This window comes from Toxorhynchites rutilus, chromosome 2 (genome assembly GCF_029784135.1).
Source record: "Toxorhynchites rutilus septentrionalis strain SRP chromosome 2, ASM2978413v1, whole genome shotgun sequence".
NCBI classification, from domain to species: domain Eukaryota; kingdom Metazoa; phylum Arthropoda; class Insecta; order Diptera; family Culicidae; genus Toxorhynchites; species Toxorhynchites rutilus.
In genome coordinates this window covers 124,943,764-124,966,065 of record NC_073745.1, presented here as the reverse complement: position 1 = coordinate 124,966,065, position 22,302 = coordinate 124,943,764, and the positions used below count along the sequence as shown (strand labels likewise).

Genomic DNA, 22,302 nt, shown 5'->3' with positions numbered 1-22,302 from the left:
GACTCTCAAGAAGTGGTATTTACTTTTTGAAAGCGATGGAAATTATAAGGAGACAAAAGATTCAATTTCTACATACTAATTTCATGCTGTGTAAAAGGGCCTTCTTCTCTCTATTTACGATTGTCTGCATTCTTTATGACTTTACATTTTTATTTCAGATTGATCTCACTAAATACCGCCTGGGTTACCACAGAAGCTATACCAAATTCTTCAAGTTCCATGATCTGCTGCCGGAGTGTGGGTTCCAGATTATTGGAAATAAGCTGCGAAAAAAAATATGCCGTTATCATTATGTGAATATACAGACTCAAAAATACGCACCTTTTTCAACACTTCTTTCTGATTCCCGTCAGCGTAAGGGATCAGAACGGCTGCCATGTTGATGCGATTAGCGTTTATACACAGTTCCGCTAAATCCACCAGATTGAGTGATGCAGAAATGGGACACTTTTGGAGCAGTACCAATGATTTGGCGAGCAATGCATCTTCTTCAAATGAACGAATCCTGCTTGCATTCTTAAATGGTGCCTTTATCACAGCCTCCCAAGCCATTCGGAAGCCTTCCAGATTGATCAACTGCTCGCGGGCGGAAATAATTTCCAACAGCATGGCCAAGTGAGGTATCATATTCGTACGAGCCATCTGTTTCAATACTCCGTTCCAGACTTGCGGTACATAAATGTTGTATCCCAGACAAATATAAGCAATCGCCTCCAATCCTTTCGAGGACGTAGCATAGTTCTGCCACAGGCGCTTCAATAAAGCCATCTTATCAGTTTCTTCGAATTTAACGACGGTAAGGCCATTGAAACCGAGCGATTTCAAAAACTGGACACATTTCAACACTGTATAGTGATTTGGATTGAAAACATCCACGTAAGGCATGCACTGGTCGTCGATCAGTTTGCTGAAACAATCGTAAATTTGCAGCTGTTTCTTGGCGTCCATATTTGTGTCCCCAACGCACAGCTGCGTTATCAAAAACTGTACGCTTTTCTCTTTGTTCCAGCTTTTCAGAATATAGTGCGCTCTTGCCACATATTCATCTGCCGAGGCAGCTATATCGGACTCGTCAACCGACATGTTGTGATCTTCATACACTGTTTCCTCCATGCTTCCACTCGAGTCATCGTTCGATGTATAAATGGACAACCATTTTTGAATTAGGTTCATTTGAATTACATCGATATCTAGCTGGTGGAGAGTGGCGATTTCACACACCAAGCTGTTGATGTCGACTTTCCTCTGTAAAGATTCACTATACAGGGCGTTGATCAGCTCGCGAGGGTTTTTCACCAAAGCAGACAATTTGTCGTCATTGATACCATACTGGAGGAGAAGATGCTGCGTTTTGAAGATAGGATACTTTCGGATTATTTTATCCACTTTATCCTTGGCCCCAGCGTTATTGGCCAGACTATCCCCATGTTTCATTGCAAATTTGTAACACTCATAGGCAGCTTCAACTTGATCGGCTCCGTCTGGTGCATTGTTCGTCACATAATACAAGATGAACAGCTTCGAAGAAAGATCAGACACACAATCCACCACGCGAAGAATCTGGAATTAAACAGAATCAAATTGAGTTGATTTCGCATATTTTCCGTTTTGATGTAGGACTATGTCTTTCATTTCTGTACCGGGGTGAAGGTTCAAAGTTTCGACAACGAGAGCTTTACACTTGGAGTGCAAGGTTTCAAACGTTAATACTTCTTTGCCGGCCAAACGGAGTGGTATGATAATCACTTTTACCGAAAACTAAAATGTCCAAAAGTTGTATGCTTGTCAGTTATTGAACCGAAAACTTGTTTCAATAGCTTAAAAATTGCTTGCTTTGAAAACAGGCTATTGAAATCACACAAATCTGTATATAAACTACCGCCCGCTCGATGATTATTCGATACAGATGGGTGTCATTGACTATGGATTTGATAGCGCAGAGTATGAAATGTTTGATATGGTGTAGAGCGGCCATACTCAACTAGTGACCCACGGGCCGCATTTGGCCTGGTAGGCTCTTTTGGTTGGCCCATCTAGTCCTAATTTTTCATATTGTGCAGAAACAAAAACCTAAGAAAATATTACCTATTTTTGCAAGTTACGAGAACGAGATATGCGTGAGGGGTTCAAGAATTTGAGCGTTAATACCTCTTTTCCGACTGAGAGAAGTGATATGACAATTACTTTCGAAAGATGAAAGGTTACCTTATTGACTTTTTTACTTGAACATATAGACCCAAAAAACTTTTTTGGATGGCTCAAAAACTGTTTTGAAAGCAAAACACTGTAACCACAAAAATCCGTAAATATCGGTGAATTACACAAATTGAAAATCCATCGAAGTTAGGATTGGTTGATACATGTCGTCGGATGGCCATGGAAGCACTATGAATATTGTGCTCGACCTGGCCAATGTCAGTTTCTATTTTCTACTGTATTGAACGGACGTGCGAAACTTTTCGCCTCAGAATTCATTCTCAGAATATGCGCAAAGTAAGCATACTGCAGCGCTTGCACTGATGGACAGAAGCTAAGCAGGAGAGAAATATTAAATAGGACGTACCGCGTCGGTTTTCATACCGTTATGTGGAGATTGGTTGTGTATGATCGAATCACTTGTACGCATTGTTAATTTTATGCATTATCAAATAGATGACGGTGGCAAAGGAATAAATATGTAATTGCTTCGGACCGCACTGTGTCTAGTGCGAGAAGAGTATTAGGGATTCACGCTACGTGCGTTACATGCAATGGAAGTAGGGACACAAATAATGTGTATTGTTCTCGTGAGAACAAAAATGAATCATAAATCACACATGAATCACTGCTTTTTAGGGCCACAACAATTATTATATCCGAAGTAATAAAAGTTTTGAATTATAGAGGCTTTCTCAGACTCTCAGATTTTCTTAGTTCATTCGATTTCACGGAAATGAATTGATTGATCGGAAAAAGTCATCAAAGAGTCATCATGGTCGCTAGCAGGATGACTGATAAAGATGATTTATGCCATGATGACTTTTTGATAACTTTTTCCGATCAATTTTCCGTGAAATCGAGCATTATTCCCGGGTTAAAAGTGGAGTCAATTGCCGGATGTGAAGAAGGTATTTTTCAGCAGTGAGAGCTTTATTCTTCGCTAGAAAACTGAAGGTGAAAATTCATTCCGCCACCCTACCAAACACCCGATTCGGTTGGAATTTTCTCTTACCACTCTGATTGTTTTTTGGAGCGTTTGGAATGTAATTTCGTAGATTCGTTTCTTATCGCAAACTATTTTTTAATTTGTTCGTTAGGGTGACCAGTCGGAAACATAAATTTTTCCCCCTTTTTCCAAAAAAATCTGTTTTTTAACTTTCGAACTGCTGGATCGATTCTGATGATCGGTACATCAAATTAAAGTAAATTAGCTAGTCTCCTTTGAAAAAATATGTAACTTGCAAAAAATTGGATGTTGTTTTTTAAAATTATTGATTGTATTTTTTATAGTTTACAAGGTTTCGGTACCAAGGGCGCTATAACTTCTTTTTTCTTTACATGACATATTCAAAAACCAGAGATGTGTTATTTTTTGTTTTTAAGTTATAATTTTCCAAAGTTAGGGGCTGTCCACATACCACGTGGACAACTTTAGGGGAAGTAGGGGTTACGAAAATGTCCACGATTGTCCACGGTGAGGGGGAGAGGGTTTAGATGATGTCCACGTGGACACGTAAATTATATTTTTAAGTGAAACATTCATATTTATAGTCAAAATTTAATGAGATTTACAAGACAGTTTTAACTTCATGCCTACCCTGAGTACTCTGTACTCAACAATAAAAAGACTGAGTTGCCTGAGAGTGTTGCAAACATCCATATTTTTTCATATGGCTGAATTTCTTTGCGGAGATGTATATTCTGGAAGGAACGCGCATGAACTGGCATTGATCAAATTATTCCAATCGGTGATAGAGGACCATGTATTCCGTCAGGATAAAGACACAAAGAATATTGGAATTTTTGTTGGATGAAAAATCACGACTTATGTGCAGGTTTCGATTCAGCTTCTGTTCTTGATGATAAAACGGCTTCATATTTGGTTTCCAAGAGCTCCCAAGGTTTTCCGAAAATTGAAACGAACAACAAAATCTTTCATGGGTGCCGTATCTGTGGAGATCTGTTTCTTGCAATGATGTTTTTTTTATTGCTATCTGGTAATTTTTGTAATACGCTTCTAGTTGGTTGTCTGTAAAACCATGCTATTTTTTTAGTTTTTTTTTATCCCGTTTGTTTATTTTAGGTTCATTAGCATTTAGCTGTAAAAGAGCCGACTTTTATTACCATGCTGCTATTGATGTCAATCAAATTGAGACATTTTTCAAGATTAATCCTCGGTACACGACACATGAATTAATGAATTCGCTACAAATACATATTCAGGCATTTGAATATATTGGGCATTTGAATATAACCCCGAAGTAGGTTCTCTGGGTCTGGTAGGACTGGAAGAAAATCTACATTATGAGCTTCTACCAAGCAACTAGTCTCGATGAATTCCAACAAGTACTGTTCGCAGCTGAATATATTAAAATCAACGATCTAGAACGCTTCAAAGGCGCTTCCAAGACTCCACCCGCTTTACTCACCAGATATTGTATCTTCAGATCAACTGTTATGATTTCTGTAAGACGAGAAAATATTTCGAAATCCGCGATCATGAATGTACAGTGTCAACATCTAGTGGCGACATCCGGGTTCTGAGACATATTACTTTCAATTGAGAATGGAAATTTTGACTTGGTGTTATTTGATTACTTGAAACACGTAGTACTTAACTACTATGATATTACCGCTAAAATTGATCATTATAATATAAAATCATTATTCGACATAACCTTCCTTTAAAATTTTTCACCACTCGAAAATTAATATAATTTTAAATTACATAGAAAACATATTTGATACGGAGGTAAATTTTGATAAATAATTTTTATTTTCAAAGTGTGTTCAATCCACCAATCCATTGTCATTATCCCTTCCCATAAACGAAGCACAAAGTTTAATGCAGTCAATACAAATACAAACGCGAATAGTAAACTAATGTTATTCTAAATCTTCGGATCAATTAAATGAACAGCAACAGAATTTGGACACTATACTGTTTATTCGTTTGAGTGACAATGTGACGGGTGTGTTGAACGATCCGAAACTAGCAATACATTACAAGATTTAGACGATTTGAACAGAGCGATGATATCAACATCGGTGAATTTAAAACAAATCGTTACTATTAATAAGGTTATTATTCCTATTAATAAAAACATGTAATAGAAAATTGAAACAAACTTGAAATTAAATTTAAGCGAAAAATATAGAATTCTCTTCATTTTCTTCCGAAAACTGGAGAAATGTCCACGTGGACATCAGGGGAAGGGGTATGTGGACAGCCTCTTAACACGTTTTCAGTCTTCATTCAATATTTCTATGCGACTAGAATCCAATAGCAGGTGTGATAGAAAAAAGCTAGCTAATGTGCTTTAATCCGGTACATTTGTTCAAAAGTTATGAATTTTAAAATAAAGTCATTTTTGGGACAAAGGTGAAAAATGATTTTTGCACCTTACCGATGGTTCAATTTGAAAAATCATAATTTAAAAACGAAACATACCATATCTGATTTTTGGGTATGTTGTGGAGAAAAACTTTGCTTTCAAGAAAAAATATAAAAAATATGGCACCCTTGGTCCCGAGACACAAATAACACACCAAATGACGCTTGGAAGTAGCAAAACCATTCTCATTGTACAAGTTTCGGTGATTCGAACTTTAAATAGTCAATAATAGACGCCGGCCACGTCCTTACAGTCACCAGGGGAAGGGAAGGAATGTTAGTATGATATTCGAAATTCAGAAGCGTCGCCTCAATAGCGTGGTTTCCTAGCGTTTATCAAGGAAGGGATAGGTGTTAGTAAGGGGAGGTAAGAATCAGGATTCACTGTGATGAGTGATTCCATTCCATTTATCCATTTCTTTCTTTCCCTAATAGCTATGGATAACAGCTATTACAACCATCCTCCTTATGGGCTTTGGACCCTCTGCTCTGGTTCTCAATAGTTTCAGGTTCTTTTCGGACATACTACTATAAAGATCCGGCATTCGCAGGAGGAGTTACATTCAAAATAGTTTTGCAAATGTAGTATTTTTACAAAAAAAAAAGGATTATACAAAGCTAATTGGCTTTAATTTGATATGCCGATCATCCAAATCGGTCAAATAGTTCAAAAGTTATGACTTTTAAAAAAAATTGGAAAAAGGGAAAAAATCGATTTTTTGGACCGTCCTAAATAGAAATGGGCACCCTAATAAAATAATGAAAAAATACGGATTTAATATTTTGTAGTAAGGAACAAAATTTCCACTTTTCGCGGAAGTCTGAGAACCACTATATCGGTTTGGCGTGGAATGGCTCTATAAATATATTAAACTTTTCAGGTACCTACAAATCATAACTGGGGGTTGGTTAATCTTTCTAGTTTAATATGTCCTTAATTTCAACTTAATCAACCGCTTTTTTGGTGGAACTAATCACCGAATAAGGATATCTGCACACGAATGTTAATTATAGTCTACTTCTTCAAGGAACCAGCATTGCAGGGCAAAAAGTACAAAGCCTACATGGGAACATACTTTACCCTTTACCCAATTCGGTTACACACTCGCAATGTGCAGTTTGCATTGTTCCTGTGAAACTTTTTGAATAACATCAATCTGCTTCCTTTGATATAGGTCATAGTCATAACAGAAATATCTATTTTCTTCTGTGTATCTGACTTTGACGCTAAAAGTAAATATTTTATGTAAAGACACGTATGTTCGCATGCTATCAATATAGAGTAGCGCGTAATTTTTGTAACTATTTCGTTAAAACAATTATTTAACAAAACACAATTTCATCGATCGATATACCACCTTGATCAAAAAGTTCCCGGAATTTATTTAGGAAATGAAAAATACAAGATCATCAATATCGATATTGTCCCCTTCAAAGTACTCCCCATCGACTGCAACGCACTCATGCCAGTGCTTGATCCAATCCTCGAAACATTCATTATATTTGATTTGCGGTATAGCCATCAGAGCCATCAGCCATCCATTATCTCATCTCGGGTGCTGAAACGTGGTTTCTTGAGTCGTTCGAATAGGAGTCAACCATGACCACCATTTTGCGATGCACTTAATCCTATATACAAAGTTATTGATGGATTTTTACCCATAAACTAATGATTTCAATTTTAATTCACTCAAAAACAAAAAATAACATGGTTTCAAAAATCTTACATTATGTAAAGTGAAACATGCTCTTTCAAATGCCGTCGATGAACATTTTTTATGTTTGTCTCAGAAAGAATAACAAGCGAATGAGGAGAGCGTATTTTTTGGAAAGAAATATCAATAACTTTATGTAGAGTTGAGATATTGACAAGTTCCGCATCACAAAATATATGTCGTAGTAAGCTCTAAAAGTCACGTATCGGTTATTTCAAGTAAGTATCGTAAGCAGGGCTCGGCAAAGTCATATTCAACTGAAGATAGTCAGCAGACTATGAAGAAAGTCGCCTTCGTATTCAATCGGAAATGAGTTTTGGCTTTTTCCAGCAGTTTCTCCGTCAATATGACTCAATAATCATTCGGGCGTTGCTATGTCACTATACGACTCGACTATCACATTTCATTCTTCCTCGTCAAATGGGCACTTCAATGCATATTGAAGTGACTCCCTCCAAAATGAATTCGTTTCTCTTTCATGTATCACGTATGCATGTATCAAAGTTTGAGTTCAACGTGGTTTGACATATACAGGGTTTTCCATTTCGGGTTTCCGAAAGTATACAGCCCTGCGCTGACAACCGTTTGACATAGCTGTCAACCAAAGCGTCATATCGTTAGTTGAATGTCTGCCATTTTACAATATGGATCGTTTTAGCATCGCACAACGTGTTAATTTTGTTAAATTATACTATAAAAATGATGAAAACCGGCAAATGTTTTTCGAGCATTACGGACGGATTTTGGTCGTCATGGACGGCCTATAGAGCACACAATCGCTAATGTAGTGCGTAAATTCGAACAAACTGGATCCGTAGCGGATATTGTGAAACCTGTGCATTATCGTAATGTGCGTTCGGCCGAAAATATTGCTGCTGTTGCTGCCAGTGTGGAGGATGACCCGAATGTTTCGATTCCACGGCGTGCTCAGCAATTGGGCTTGTCAAATACATCATTGTGGCGAATTTTGCATTTGGACTTGCACCTACATCCATATAAAGTCCAACTGGTACAAAAATTAGAGCGTGGTGACCATGGAATGCGTCGGGCATACGTCGATTGGGTGAATGAACAACAGCAGCAAAATGCTGAATTTTCGCATCAAATTTTCTTCAGCGATGAGGCACATTTCGAGCTCGATGGCTATGTGAACACCCAAAATTTTCGTATATGGGGCTCAGAAAATCCACACGTGATTGTTGAGAGGCCTTTGCATCCGACAAAAGTCACTGTTTGGTGCGCATTATGGTCTGATGGAGTCATCGGGCCGTATTTCTTTGAAAATGAGGACGGCGAGACGGTAACTGTGAATGGTGAGCGCTATGGCTGCATTTTAACCGATTTTTTTTGCCACAAATTGAAGATATGGATACGGATGACTTGTGGTTTCAGCAGGACGGCGTCACGTGCCACACAACACGACCGAACATGGCCATATTGCGAACGAAATTTGAGGGACGCATAACATATATAAAATAGCGTGCAGTGTTGTGTTTAGAAACACTGACAAATTTGTGAATTTTGTTGATATAAACCCGTTTTTCTGTATGTTTTTTTTTTCACAAAATTGAACACGGAGAAAAAGTTAATTAAAATTTTGTATAAAATTCTATACAAAATTATTTACTTTATTTACTAATACTAACGCGAGGACCTTTATAGCATACCTGACATATGCCTAAGTTCGTTGGTTTGAGTTCACGGTGGGTAGACAATAAAACGTCCATTAATGGTGTGACTACTTTTTTGCATCCGAAATTAAGCTTTCGTTTCACTTTATATGTAAGTAAAAATAAGATCGTGTAAGGGGGAGTAAAAGTGTGGATTGAAATCAGGTTGAATGAAGAAGCAGATTTATATTCATTGGTCACGTCAATTAGAATAACTATTGACTAGAATAGTTCATCAGTCATCCTCGCTCTCAACGCTCGTCAATTCATTTTCTAGTCAATTCAATTCATGTTGACTTCGAATGCCAAAGTAGTCCTAGTCGAAGCGAAGCTACTGAGAGGAGATTCGATTTTCATTTTTCATCTTCTAACATTTCGCACCCTGATCGTAAGTATCCGTTATTTCAAGAGATAGAGAAAAACTTGTTCTACAAAGTTGTCTCAAATAACTGGGACTACTAAATTGACGAACTATGTTTACCTCTACCTATAAAGATAAGAAGAGGGTCTGCGTAGCCACATTGGTTGTGCGTTCGCTTAGTAAGCGATCGATCGTGAGTTCAAAACCCAGGGCTCTCATTGACCAAGAGCCCTTCTCAGGACTAAAGACGAATGAGCTGCAAAGGCTTATAGTCTCTATAATTCAACACAGTTAGTCAGGATGTGGGATGTTTTCGCTTTCTCACCAATGCATTATTTCCCGTTCCTATTCTACTGTCAATCAGATCGGAGCCTGTAGTGAAAAACGAACTATTGATGGTAAATCGATATAGATTGCGTACAAATGATCGTTGAACAAATATAAAATCGTTTGTGAAGGCAGTAAATTTCTAAAAGAGTAGATAAACACTGATAATAAGGACATACTCCTGTATTATTCTCACGAGAACAAGAAATAATGATGTATCAACCATCTTCAGTTGTTTCTACAAAGCCAACCATCGATCCTTTCCAGGACCACCAGTCAGTTCAAAAGAGTTGAATTTTATGTTCTTCCCTGTAGCAACTATAGTTCAATATTTTTATTCAACCACTCACACACTTACGAGAAGAACAATCAGATAATTCTCAAAATATACATTCATTCATTGTGAGATGCAACTTCAAACGAATGATTACCTATGTTCTACGTCCAGCTTGTGGTTACCTACCTCTAGTATTTAACTACACTTACCGATTGCAAAAAAGCATTATTCACGGGCTGCAGGTGCCAACCGGTTGATGGTGATTGTTCCTCCACCTGAATCTTGTACTCCGAAATCGAATTAATCACTGCCGATTTGCTGAAGTAATCCTGCAGCTCGATGGGGTCCATATTCTCCAGCTGCGCTTTAAGTTGCACAAGCACCAACATCCTCTTGTAGTTTTCTATGGTGATTTCTTCCTTTATTAAACTTTTCAGCGGATTTCGTACGAGCAGGAGGAAGGGCAACCGATACTTTGCAATTTTAGGAAGCATACCGCCATCCGTTTGTATTTTCATCCATGCGTCCAGCTCAATTTGTCCAGCGCGGTGGGACCGCTTCATTGTCAGACTGTCTCGTAGATACACCAAGATTCTCTTCCAGGTATCCATTTCTTCCTGCATTTGATCAATCTGGGCAAATATTTCCAAAACAGCGAGATACATTTCGTAGAAATAATAATTCATCTCTTCCAAGTGTTTCGTTAGTTTAGTACTCAACAGGACACGATTGGTTACTTCATTCAGGTACGGCTGGCATTGCTTCAGTATATTTTCAGTGGTGGTTTTAATTACAATTTCCTCTTTCCCGAAACTATTTTGTTGAACGTCAAACTCGAGCTCCTGCATGTTCAGAATTGTCAGCACCTGGGAGATCAGTACATGCTGATAGTCCCAGGAGAAGTTCTCGCTCATTTTGCGCAAAAGATCGACGCTCAGAACCTTGCTTTTCATATCCTTCATCAGATCGGTGATGTTGTGGAAGGAAAGCGTTTTCTTTGCTTTGAGTGACGGATCCAACTTACACAATTCGTAGAAAAAGTTGAAACGAATTCGGTGGCCACGCTCTTCCACCGCTAGCTCCGTTTCGCCGATGTTCATGTAGTAAAATTCTAGCAGCGTATGGAATGCGGCTCTCTGCGATTCATTCAAAAGATTGTTGCGAAGATATTCCAAACATTTGTCACGAGCCTTGCACTGAAGCAAAATGAAGATGGGGACTGAAAGGAAAGAATATCATTTTCATGTGCTATTTTGAATGAAATCAAACTTACCGCTGTAGTCAGGCTCCTTTTGGGAAAGAAAATATTTCAGTGATTTTCTGTTCAAGCTTTCGGCAAAATCCTCTGGAATGATAGTGTCAGTCAAATCTTGGTAGGACAGAATTAGCTGCACTAATGTTACTGCCGCCGGGTACTTTTTGTGCTTGATTAGTGTTTCCAGGGTGGCTTGAAATTCCATTTGTGTGCTCGGGAGATCGATTGGATCGAGCAATTCGTTGAAAAAAAGATGAGGTGGTTCCATTGAATCGTTTTTTAAGCTTCCAGTAACAACTTGCAAGGCCTGACCAACGCACTTGATAATTGTTTCGTGATCATCTAAACTTTGGGTGACCTCCATAGCATCTTCATTTGTGTAAACCGTATCGAACGCAGATAACGAATCCCGTTTATATTTATCACCATTACTAATTTTGTTTTTCGTTCCGCTCGTTGTCTCGCACATGTTCTTGAATATCTTCTCTGGTAAATTAGTTCTTTTGCTGTATTCCTTAAGAACGTCAATTTCATAATATTGACTTCCTAGTTGTACCCACCGCAATAGTTGCAACTTCACAACGCAGTGGTACATGGACTCATTGTAACATCCCCTGAGTAGTCTATCGGCCAGGGGATATGTCAACGGATCCAGTTCCCAGTTTGAACTTGAATCTTTGAAATACTCAATTTGCTGAACCAAGAGCAGAGCTATTATGCGATATAAATTCTCGTGCACGTCTTGGTTAGCATCAATTATTTCCGCAACTTTCGCTAATACTGCACAACTGACGTGTATGTTTCCTATCAGCTTCAGCACATCATACAGTCCTTGCAGGAAATCGAACCTCAGCGCATAAGTTAGCCGCTGCAAGCCTCCCAGCAGATTCGAAACAAATTTATCGCGATTGTTTCGAATTTTCGACAGCAAGTTAGTTATCCCAACCTCGAGTGATCGTTTGCGATCGCTGTCGTTAGCAAGCTGCTCTCGGCTAATTTCTAGCTGGAACTCTTTTCGCACATTCAGTATGTTAAGCATTTCCTGCACCTCGTACTGATCTGTTGGGTCACAGCGGGATTTCAGCAGCTGCAGCAGTTCGGTGTAGTTTTCCACATTGGTTTCATCGACCGTGTTGTGGTCGAGCATTTGCTGCAAAAATAAATAATCATTATACGAGGGTCTTTTGGAAAGTCCGTGTAAAGCTAGAGAGATGGCAATACTGGCATGTATCGAGGTTATGTGTAGCTAGTAGCATCTCTTGGAATACACGCCAGACGTTAGACAGGTCGGTCGGTTTCTTTTTTTTATTAATAATAATTATTATTCCAAAAAAAGTATTATTTCACAAAATATGGAGTGTACTGTATTATCGTAGAGATATGGAGTTCCTTAATGCTACAATTCATACATTATCAGCTTATTGAGATTTCAGAAACAGTTTCAATCAATTATATATATTAAAGGAAAAAGTATAAAATAAAACCCTCGAATTCGTCTAAAGACTGGGTATAGAAAAGGGAATATTTTTTAAGCCTATTTGGTCGGTGTTAAGTCAGACCGGACCATTTGACATTTTCATGATTTCGAGAAAAACGTGCTTGAAGTTTGGTGTTATAAGGGGTTTTCATTGAGCATTCAAAACAATTGCGACGCGTTATTCCTTCTGTACGCGTGATTTTCCAAATCTTATGAATGTGGTATGTGGCTTATGAAATGCCTAACCTAATGTAATCAATAACTCGAAATTTTCAATTTTGCGAGCTAGTCCCCTCTGAGTTAACACCGTCCATTTGTTTTATGGAAAGTATGCCTGCAGTAGGGAGTTGCCAGATGTTCTACAGCTATTCCAGACTTTGGATGGAAATCAACTGTGAGGTCCAATTATCCAGAGGGGCCAAATTAGCTTGGTCATGCACTTCATCTGACGAGTGAAAGAGGCTTAGGTGAAGCGCTATCTTCAACAGCTTATTTTGCCTGATTTGTAGCTTTCGGCGATGACACTTGGCACAGTTATACCATACAGGAAACCCGTAAGTTAGGGTCGGTCTGAAGATCGTCTTGTAAAGCAGAGGTTTATTTATTGGTTGCAGTCTTGATCTGCGGTTTACCAGTAAGTACAGGCTTTTCGTAAGATAGGCACACTTTTGAAGACAGCGCGCGATGTGTCTTCCAAATGCAAGGTGACCACTCAATTTCAGTTTTAGAATTCCGGTATTTTTCCCGCATGGTTTCACGAAATTCCCGACTCTCAAAAATGAAAACTTTATAATATTGTGTCGTTAGTTGAAAATTGATTTTTGAAACCGGAATTGCGAAAATACCTTTACTTTATTGTTTCCAAGCTTCGCATGTAACAAAAAAAAATTGACGGTGTGTTTCTCGACAACAAATTTTGAGGGATTTATGGAGATATGGAGGGGATTACTTCTGGAATATATGCACCTGGAACCTGAAGCGCTTTAACTTTTTTACGGATAGTGGCAGTGGTAGTGGTTTGCCTATATTGCCACCGAGCATTTATTTATTTTTTCTTCTTTAACAATAAATTATCACTTCTAGCCTTATGTGCTAACTAGTTCTGATATCTAGTAACATGTTAGATTTTTCGAAAACTATTCATTTTGGAGCTATTTTCGTGTCAACAATTCCCAATTTAGAGCATCAAGAGCAAATTTCCCGAAAAATCATTGAAAAACAGTCAATTTGTTGAAATTTTTATAACATATGAACTGTTTAGTACCTGCTAAGTCTGATCATGAGTTTCATTAGTTGATTTTGTCGAAACTAACATAAAAAATTCAAATATGAAAAAATCATGTTTATCATCAAGTGTTTAGCGCGATACGGTTAGTGGCAACTATATTGCCACAATTTTTTTCAATGTTTCTCCTCACTGAATCAATCAAGCTTGATTATGGGTTTAAAAATTAATGGTGGGAAAATTATGCCTAGAATATCAACATGGGATAATTGAGCTTGATATTTTTTTTGAAGCTGGGAACAAACAATAAGTTTTTTGTGTTTTTTTCCGGTAGATTATGCATAAAACATCGTTTTATGAAGAAAAGTGAAAATTATCAAAAAGTAACATGGGACAACTATGCGTAAAACGCCAGATTAGGCGTTATTGCAAATCCAATTCAGCTTTCAACATTTTTGGAGCATTTTGATTTTCTCGTCCATCACGGTTACATTGCTTTGGGCGTCAGTCAACATCATCATCAACTCTGAGCAATAAAATCCGGGCAAAATGAGCAAAATTATTTCCGGTGAACTATCTGAATATCCAGTATCGTCAGCAAAAAAAATACTCAACTCCCTCTACCATTTCGATGTCCGAAACAAAAATGTTGTAGAGTATAGTACTCAACACGGAACCCTGGGGAACGCCGTAGGGAATACTCTTCGTCTCTGACAGACTACCACGGATAGACACTTGAAAACTTCTGTCCTTCAGAAACGATAACACAATTTTAGTTAGTGGAATCGGAAAGTTTGCTACGCACATTTTGTGGACTATCGCGTCCTACCAGACGCTGTCGTATGCCTTTCCAATGTCCAGCGTAATCAGACCCGAAGATTTCCTTGCAGCAAAGGCACTCTTGATGGAGTGTGTTAATCGCTCTAGCTGGTGGCTGGTTGAGTGACCACTTTTGAATCCAAATTGCTTGGAGGGAATTATATTGGCTGCTTCTACGTGACGATTTAACCGGTTCAGAATGATTCGTTCTAATAGTTTACTTAGTGATGATAATAGACTAATCGGGCGGTAGTTGTGCGGGTCTGATATGTCCTTCTGAGCTTTCGGTATTGCAGTTATGGTGGCGTGCTTCCAAGATGACGGAAAATAAGAAAAATGTAGACACGCGTTGAAAATTTGTGTAAGAAACACGAAGGTCTTCCTCGGCAGGTGCTTTAATGATTCGTTGCGTATTCCATCGTCTCCAGAGGCTTTTGTGTTCTTCGGGTTCTTGATAATATTGAACATTTCTGTGGGTGAGTTAGCATGGTAGGAACGAGATTCACAGGTGAATCTTGAACCATACCGACCGACTCAGCAACCGCCACAGCGACGTTAGTGTCTTTTGGAAGTGAGTTAGCATGTGATTTGGCAAAACTAACGGATAGTAATTCAGCTTTTTCGGAAGCAGCAGCGATGAGTTTATCACCATCTCTCAATGGTGGACTGCATTTGCAGTTCTTCCAAAGTGCTCTATTGATTTTCCACAGATCCTTACATCCGGGTTGCAAAGTGTCAAGTGTATCACCAAATTTCTAAAAACGAGCGAGGGAGAACTCTTCGCGAATGAGTCTGTTGAGAGACTCAAGCATCATTGCAATGTATGGATCCCTTGATCATATCCATTGTCTTCTACGCATATTTCGTAGTTGAACTAATTGTCTTGTCGATTCCGGAATCGCTGGTGTCTGGTAGTTTCTTCTCGGAACAAGTCGAACCACAGAAGCTTCAGCGGAAGTCACAATATTTTTAAAGAGTAGATCTGCTTCATCAATTGCATTTATGTCTGAAAGATGAGAGAACGGTGGCGATTGAAGGTGAATCCGTTCGTTGATGATTCGTCGAAAATGATGCCAATCAGCACATCAAATTGTTGGGAAGAACTATGTCCAAGGTAGATGGCCGGCTACGACCAGCTGGATAGTATGTATAATTCACTTTACGTGCCAACAAAGCTCCAGCTTTATTCGCCTTTGTGCAGTTCCAATTTCGGCGACGAGTATTGAAATCACCAACGATAAAAAAGGGAACGGAACTTCATCTCAGGATATCCAGGATATGCAAAGCGATTGAGATCCTCCCGAGAACTACTCCCGGGAAAGTATACTGTGTTGATATGTATATGTTGATGTCTTTGATATATATCGACACCAACCGATTCGATGACACTCGTCCTAATGTTGATTTGGGTATAGGTTATTCCTTTTTTGAGCCTAACCGCGACTCCTCCTCCCCGATCGGCTTCGTTGCTTTGTCTATCTAGCCGTATGCAGCAGAAAGATGGATGAAGAAATGATTTTGTTGATTTGAGCCACGTCTCAGTCACAACTGCTATATCAATGGAGTGCTTCTCGAGAAAGTCACAAAATTCAAGTATTTTTTTCGGGAAATGGATCTACCATTCCAATACATCACTAGAGCTTGTGAATTATCCATGGTAGATATATTTTATCATCAGCTTCGATGAGGCCATGAATTGTTCTCCATTAGACTGGCAAGCTTTTAAGCGAACGAACAGATCTCGCGCCAAACACAAGAATTCCGATATTGTGAAGACGTCGGGCTTTACGGTAGGCTCGCACGTGAAGCGAGCATACGGAGCTGTGATGGACATCGGTGGCTGCTTAAGCACCTGGACATACGATGGTCGGTTCGAATGGTTCGTTGAGCTTACACTGTGAGCTACAGCTAAGCGCTGGATAGGGTCCTGACGACGTGAGGGTGGATTTGATTTTCTGAATTTGCTTTCTGCCTGCATTTCCTATATTATCTGCAAGTTTTGCAGGTACATTTTCCGGGCTGGCACCCTAGATAGCTTGCAGTGTGTTTCCACTGCAGTTCGCGCACTTAATATGAGAACTTGTTTCGTCTCCGTTGCCAGTCTTCGGCGTAATTTTACTTTGGTTAGTAGTATGTTTATCTCCACATTTGACACATAGAGGTAGAAGATTGCAGTTTGATGCACCGTGACCAAATTTTTAGCAACGATAGCAATGTACGACATCCGATGACTTCCTAGTGAAGTATCTCTACGTGACGAATGTATTGAATAGAGTCTTCACCATTGTTGAAGTTTCACAGACCTCTCCGCAAAGTGCAGTAAGTACAAGGCACATTCGTTGCTTTTTGCAGTCAAAACCTTCACGTCCTGTGGGACCACTTGATGTTCCAGCAGCTCTTTTTGCAAAACGTTTATTTCAAACAAAGGCAATCTAGTAAGAAATACCTTAATAGGAATTTCATGGGAAATTCGATGAGTGAAAAACTGCCATTCGTGACTTACTAGTACATCAACGACACTATGGAAAACATTCCCATCAGCAGCGCTGATCGAAACTCCACCCTTAAAAACTTTGAGCTGATATTTTCTATCCGGAGTCTTGTTTAGCTTCAGGAAGGTAAACAAATCCTTTGAGTTTTTTCCAAATATGGTGATAGGGGGCACCGAACACGTTTTTTGTGTTGAGCTGATGCTTGGAGATGCCCATTGTTGTCAATCCTTTCGTGCAACTTCAATGGTCACATTGATCTCTAGTGTTCAGAATTCCGTTAGAACTCAAGCTTGCCATAAATATCTCGAAAATAATTTAAAAAAATGGAAAATACTGTGAAACAATCGCGGATAAAGAAAACACTACCAATAACTACTACCAGTTCCGAATCATCATTGGAATTAGGTTGGAATCATGGTTGGAATTAGGAACACTAATTAACGGAATTAGGAAAAAGGTACTTTCGTATTAGCGTTTGTGGAGGGGGGTCGAGGTTGCGTTACTTTCTATGTATTAGAGATAGAAAATTGCAAAAAAACGACCAGGAGGGGGGGAGGGGGTCAAAAATCCGGATTTTTAGCGTTACGTATTTTGTGCACGACGCCCAAGTAGTTATTTTCAGAGCACACAAAGGTTGAATATTGTCTTAGATGAGCGGTATACGGATAAAGTAATCGTTCGCTAACTGGTCCTGGTCTAACTGGTCTGCGTTTTAACTGGGCGAACGTCAGAATTTTGCAAACAATTGACGCCATATTCAAATGGGAGATTTGCTGTGAGGGGCATTCGAATGTAATTTGAAATGTTATGAAAATTGATATTATTTTCGCATGATAAAAACATTCATTAAATTACAGAAAAATCATTTCTTATCTATGTCACACTCAATGCGAAACTTCCATTGGAATTCTTTTGTTTATCCAATTTCACGATTAACGCGAATCAAACAATTCATTGAAGTTCCCCTCGATTTTATTTGATGTTTAACATGCCGGACCAGTTAAAACGAAAATGTCGACAACTGGTCTTCCCTTTTCGCCCAGTTAGTGAATGTTTACTGTACTACACGATACGAGAAGTATACCAAAGAAAAAAATGTTGGCATCCCCACCCGCATCACCTCCCATTGGAAGATGGTCCTTGACGGACACTGGTACTGGAGCGTAGGTGAGCCTTATATGGGCCATATCTTTCGGATAAAATGTTTGATGGTCTGCCTTCTATGAGGTATACAATCCGAATGACATTTTCCACATGAAGCTTCTATATCTTAAATCAATAATATGATGCAAAATTACTTACTATTATGACTTCCACTACCGCACGACAACAGTCTTGTTTGCGTGGCTCCGTCAGCCCGTCTATGTAACGCACCGCGGAGGAAAATTCACTGTACTCTGCAAGTCGAATCATCGTATTCAAATCCACAGCGTATGCAATCTCCGGAGCAGAGTTTGTCAACTCGTTGATATCCCCCAGCATACTGTCCATTCGCATTTTCAACACCCGATTGGCCAACATTCGCAAACATTCCTGACTTTTGGCCGGCCAGCCATATTTTACCTTGATTATTTTAACCATTTGAGTTCGCTGTTCGATGATAATTTTCTCCACTACCGGATGATCCGAATTGGCGTATTTCATCAGAGCAGTGATGGTTGTGGACCAGGGTACAGGTGACGCCTTCAAGATGTCCAGAATACAGCCTAGTTTAAGGTCTTCGTTATGAATAACCTCAACCAGGATGACGCAACGCTCTTCCCAGTAGCTGATGTTCTGATTCGTAATCAGAAAATTAATGTACTGTATGATGGAATTCAACAGTTTTGTTTCCTGCCCGACAAACATTGGGTACATGAACTCGTTCACAATTCGTTTCAGATTAGAGAGCTGCACTATCTGAAGAAGTTTGAACGCTTTCTCTTCCTTACTCTCCTGAAGATAGCTGTCAATGTTCGTGTTCAGATTGAATTTTTCCTTCAGAACAGTCAAATCCTTCAGAGCATCACTTAAACCAAGCATCTCATCCATGTTCGATTCGTACTGCAATCGCATATCCATAATTGGAAATTTCACATCCTTAAAGATCCCGATCACATCGTCTATGAACGTAAGACCAACTTTCGGCCAGAAAGGAGCAAACTGCAGAGCCTTCGTCTTTCCAATCACGAACGTTACCAGAATACGCATCATCTGGGGAAGGTGTTGTAAAATTGGTGGGACGAAATGCATCAGCCATTGGATGAGTTGCAGTGGCGGAGTTCCTTCGGGGATTGATTTCAACAGTGTTGTAATTTTCAAACCATCCATGTTCAGAATGATTGACGAAATATGCCTTGACCATATGAGGCATGCCGCAGGCATATCTGTCTTGAACAATTCTATACAATGTTTTGTGAGATTCTGATGGTAAACGAAGTTCTGCCACTCGGGATCCACTCCGTAGGGATCGATCAATTTCAACGTATCCAACCTTAGCAATTGTTCGTTGATCTCCGCTGCCTCATTACATTTTTGCTGAAACAGAACAATAAGATTAGTTGAAAGTGAATCTTTACCGTGGTCATTAGACTTACGTCAATTTTTCCTAGCAGAAACTGCAGAAATTGTTTCTTCATGTTTCTCTCCGGGATAGCAGTCAATCGAATAGTTAAGAAAAACGAAGGGTCCTCAATCAAATGCAACCTTTCCATTAATCTTCCGAACATTTGCTGCAACTCTTCTTCGCTTACATTTTTGCTAGTAACCAGCTGAGCCAGCGAAAGCCTAATATTAGCCTGATGAATGAGCTGCGAGTTCAAATCGAACTGCTTGGCGAACTCTTCGGCTTCGGCGAGTCTTCCTTTGCGGATGAGTTTGTCCAAACGCAGTGATGGCTGCGTTTCGGAGAGTATTTTCATTTCAATTTCCTGAACATATTGGTGATTGTTAGTATTTCCAGTGATGTAATACATATTAACGGCACTCTTGGGCTGCTGCACTAACCATATATGCTCGGTCATATCCAGTTCATATTTGCATTCCATCGCTAAAAATAAAGTCATTGAATATTAAGAAAAGAATGGCGATGTAACGACATACATGGAAAATCAACAATTTTCATCAATCTACCACCACTTAAATCTGGTTTTGTGAGTAGAAGTAGTTCTATAGCATCAGCTGTACATTCCATCACGTTGAAGTCATGTATTCTGTATGGCACATTTAATTCTGAAACCAACTTTGTAATTTGACAAATTTCAAGCAGCTGGCCGCTTTCGGCTAAAGCGATGCTGAAATGAAAAAAAAACATTGACACTATATTTTATGCTCACGAATGGGTTTTGTTAACTTACTAGCAGTGAACCAGATTGAACATTTTTTTGATCCCGCAATATTCCGGTTTAAGCGGAACTTTTTCAATGCGATCAGATTGTTGGAAGTAAATTGATTCCGAGCTCGTGGACAACATCAATTGGTAGTTCTGATCATGCATTAAATTATAGCTGATCATAGGAACGAAACTAGTAACACATTCGTGCAGATGCCTTTCAAGAACCCGATTTATGATAACACAATCATCAACATTCAACGTGGTGTCCAAATCACTGCAATCAAGTTTTTTTATGGCTTCACCTAGTCTAACTTCATCGAGAATAATTTGATAGACTGGACCACGGACACATTGCACAAAATAATTCCCCTCGATCTGTCGAATTTCAGAAAACGTCCGTTCGGGATTATAATCATCTGGATGAATTGATCTAAAAGGGAAAAGTTACATTTTCAAAACTATCGACAAATAGTGAGCTATATTACAAATCAAATAAGTTGACTCCTCGTACATGGAACCCGGTAATTGTGCCGTTAGAAAGGGCACATATGACCATATCTCCGTTTTCGGAGGCAGCGAGACACTCGATGTTATGGGAAACTTCCAAAAAGTTCATATCATTGCAACGGTTCTCATCCTGAAATAGTATCAATGCCTTGTCGATCGATATTATTAACCGACCGTTCTGAAGAGTTCCTGTCACATTGGGATTTTTCTCCACCTACAATGTATCAGATATCCATATCAACTGCCAATTTTTAGGGTACAAATACAAAATTTCTTACCAGTGCCTCGTTGGAAATTCGGAACAGACCGTTTGTGCAAAATGCACTGTTAAGGGTTTCATCCTCGATTGAAACAAGTTCAAAATTGGACCACATTTTCAGCACAGGAACACTATTTGTCCGAACAATAAGTAGCAAATCAATTGGATATTTTTACGAGCGCAATCGAAAACTATAAACGACTGTCGGAACGACCGCCAACAAAGCTTCTGTCAAATTCAAAAAATTGTTTAGTGCTCCATTCAAAATGAAACGAACTGGAGCTTGCGATGTTTCAAAATTGGACCGCAGGGGTGTACGATATATCAAAAATGCTGATGCACTCGAAAGTTTAACCGCTGTTGAATTAAATTTCAGATAGCCGCGCGAGATAGCTGGTGGATGATAATCCAGACGAAAGGAGTTCGAACCCACATCGGTGCAGTTTTCACCAAACATCAATCTGTGCCATTTTAAACATTCATATTCCACTCCCAACACAAGTCAATCAAACAATTATTATTTCTACAAACATAAATACTCATATATAAAAATGGCGATTCGTGAGGCTATAATAAACATTTCACGAAAATATTTTGCGCCATTTGTTTTTTTTCCATGTCTGTAATAAATCGTATATGAGTATGGCAAAAGTCGTATTTGGTGCTTTGACAATTCATGAATATATTCATATTAGATCGCAATTCAATTTCAACATAATCGCTATTATAGCCGGTCAAAGTTGCATATTCATCCAAACAAATTAGGTAAGCATTTGCCATGTATGTATATGGCCTCCACTTTTGCATGCATATGCCTGTTAGGCGCATTATATGCCAACCAAATTTTAGGGCATATGATGTTATATATACGCTTGTTATGCGATTTAATGTTTGCTGGGTAGAACCAAACAAGCAACTCGGTACATTCGCTGTACATGCAGGGATGCCAGGTGATTTTTTTCAATTGTCTTCACATAGTACGAAGAAATGTCTCCATAGGTCTTCACCATCT

General features: G+C 39.0%; 2 protein-coding genes across 2 annotated transcripts in view; one reads left to right on the top strand and one right to left on the bottom strand.

Annotated features, from left to right (window-relative positions):
- The window catches only part of LOC129767366 (reactive oxygen species modulator 1), a 327,366-nt gene that overhangs the window by 258,008 nt on the left and 47,056 nt on the right, over window positions 1–22,302 (top strand). The gene's annotated exons all lie outside the window — the stretch shown is intronic.
- LOC129767352 (uncharacterized) lies at window positions 81–21,499 on the bottom strand. Its single transcript, XM_055768123.1, has 10 exons — window positions 21,310–21,499; window positions 21,010–21,245; window positions 20,547–20,954; window positions 20,293–20,483; window positions 19,788–20,239; window positions 18,514–19,728; window positions 11,217–12,348; window positions 10,153–11,162; window positions 322–1,560; window positions 81–263 (listed from the first exon to the last, which is right to left on the bottom strand). Exons 1-10 carry the CDS (start codon window positions 21,403–21,405, stop codon window positions 150–152), a joined length of 6,093 nt encoding a protein of 2,030 aa, XP_055624098.1. The 5' UTR covers window positions 21,406–21,499; the 3' UTR covers window positions 81–149.

Excerpts from the sequence above, each read along its gene's own strand:
- LOC129767352 (XM_055768123.1), bottom strand. The coding sequence starts at position 21,405 with ATGTGGTCCAATTTTGAACTTGTTTCAATCGAGGATGAAACCCTTAAC. Across the intron at positions 21,246-21,309 it reads GAATTTCCAACGAGGCACTG|GTGGAGAAAAATCCCAATGT; the intron begins GTAAGAAATTTT and ends GATACATTGTAG. Across the intron at positions 264-321 it reads AGAAAGAAGTGTTGAAAAAG|CTTATTTCCAATAATCTGGA; the intron begins GTGCGTATTTTT and ends TTTTTTTCGCAG.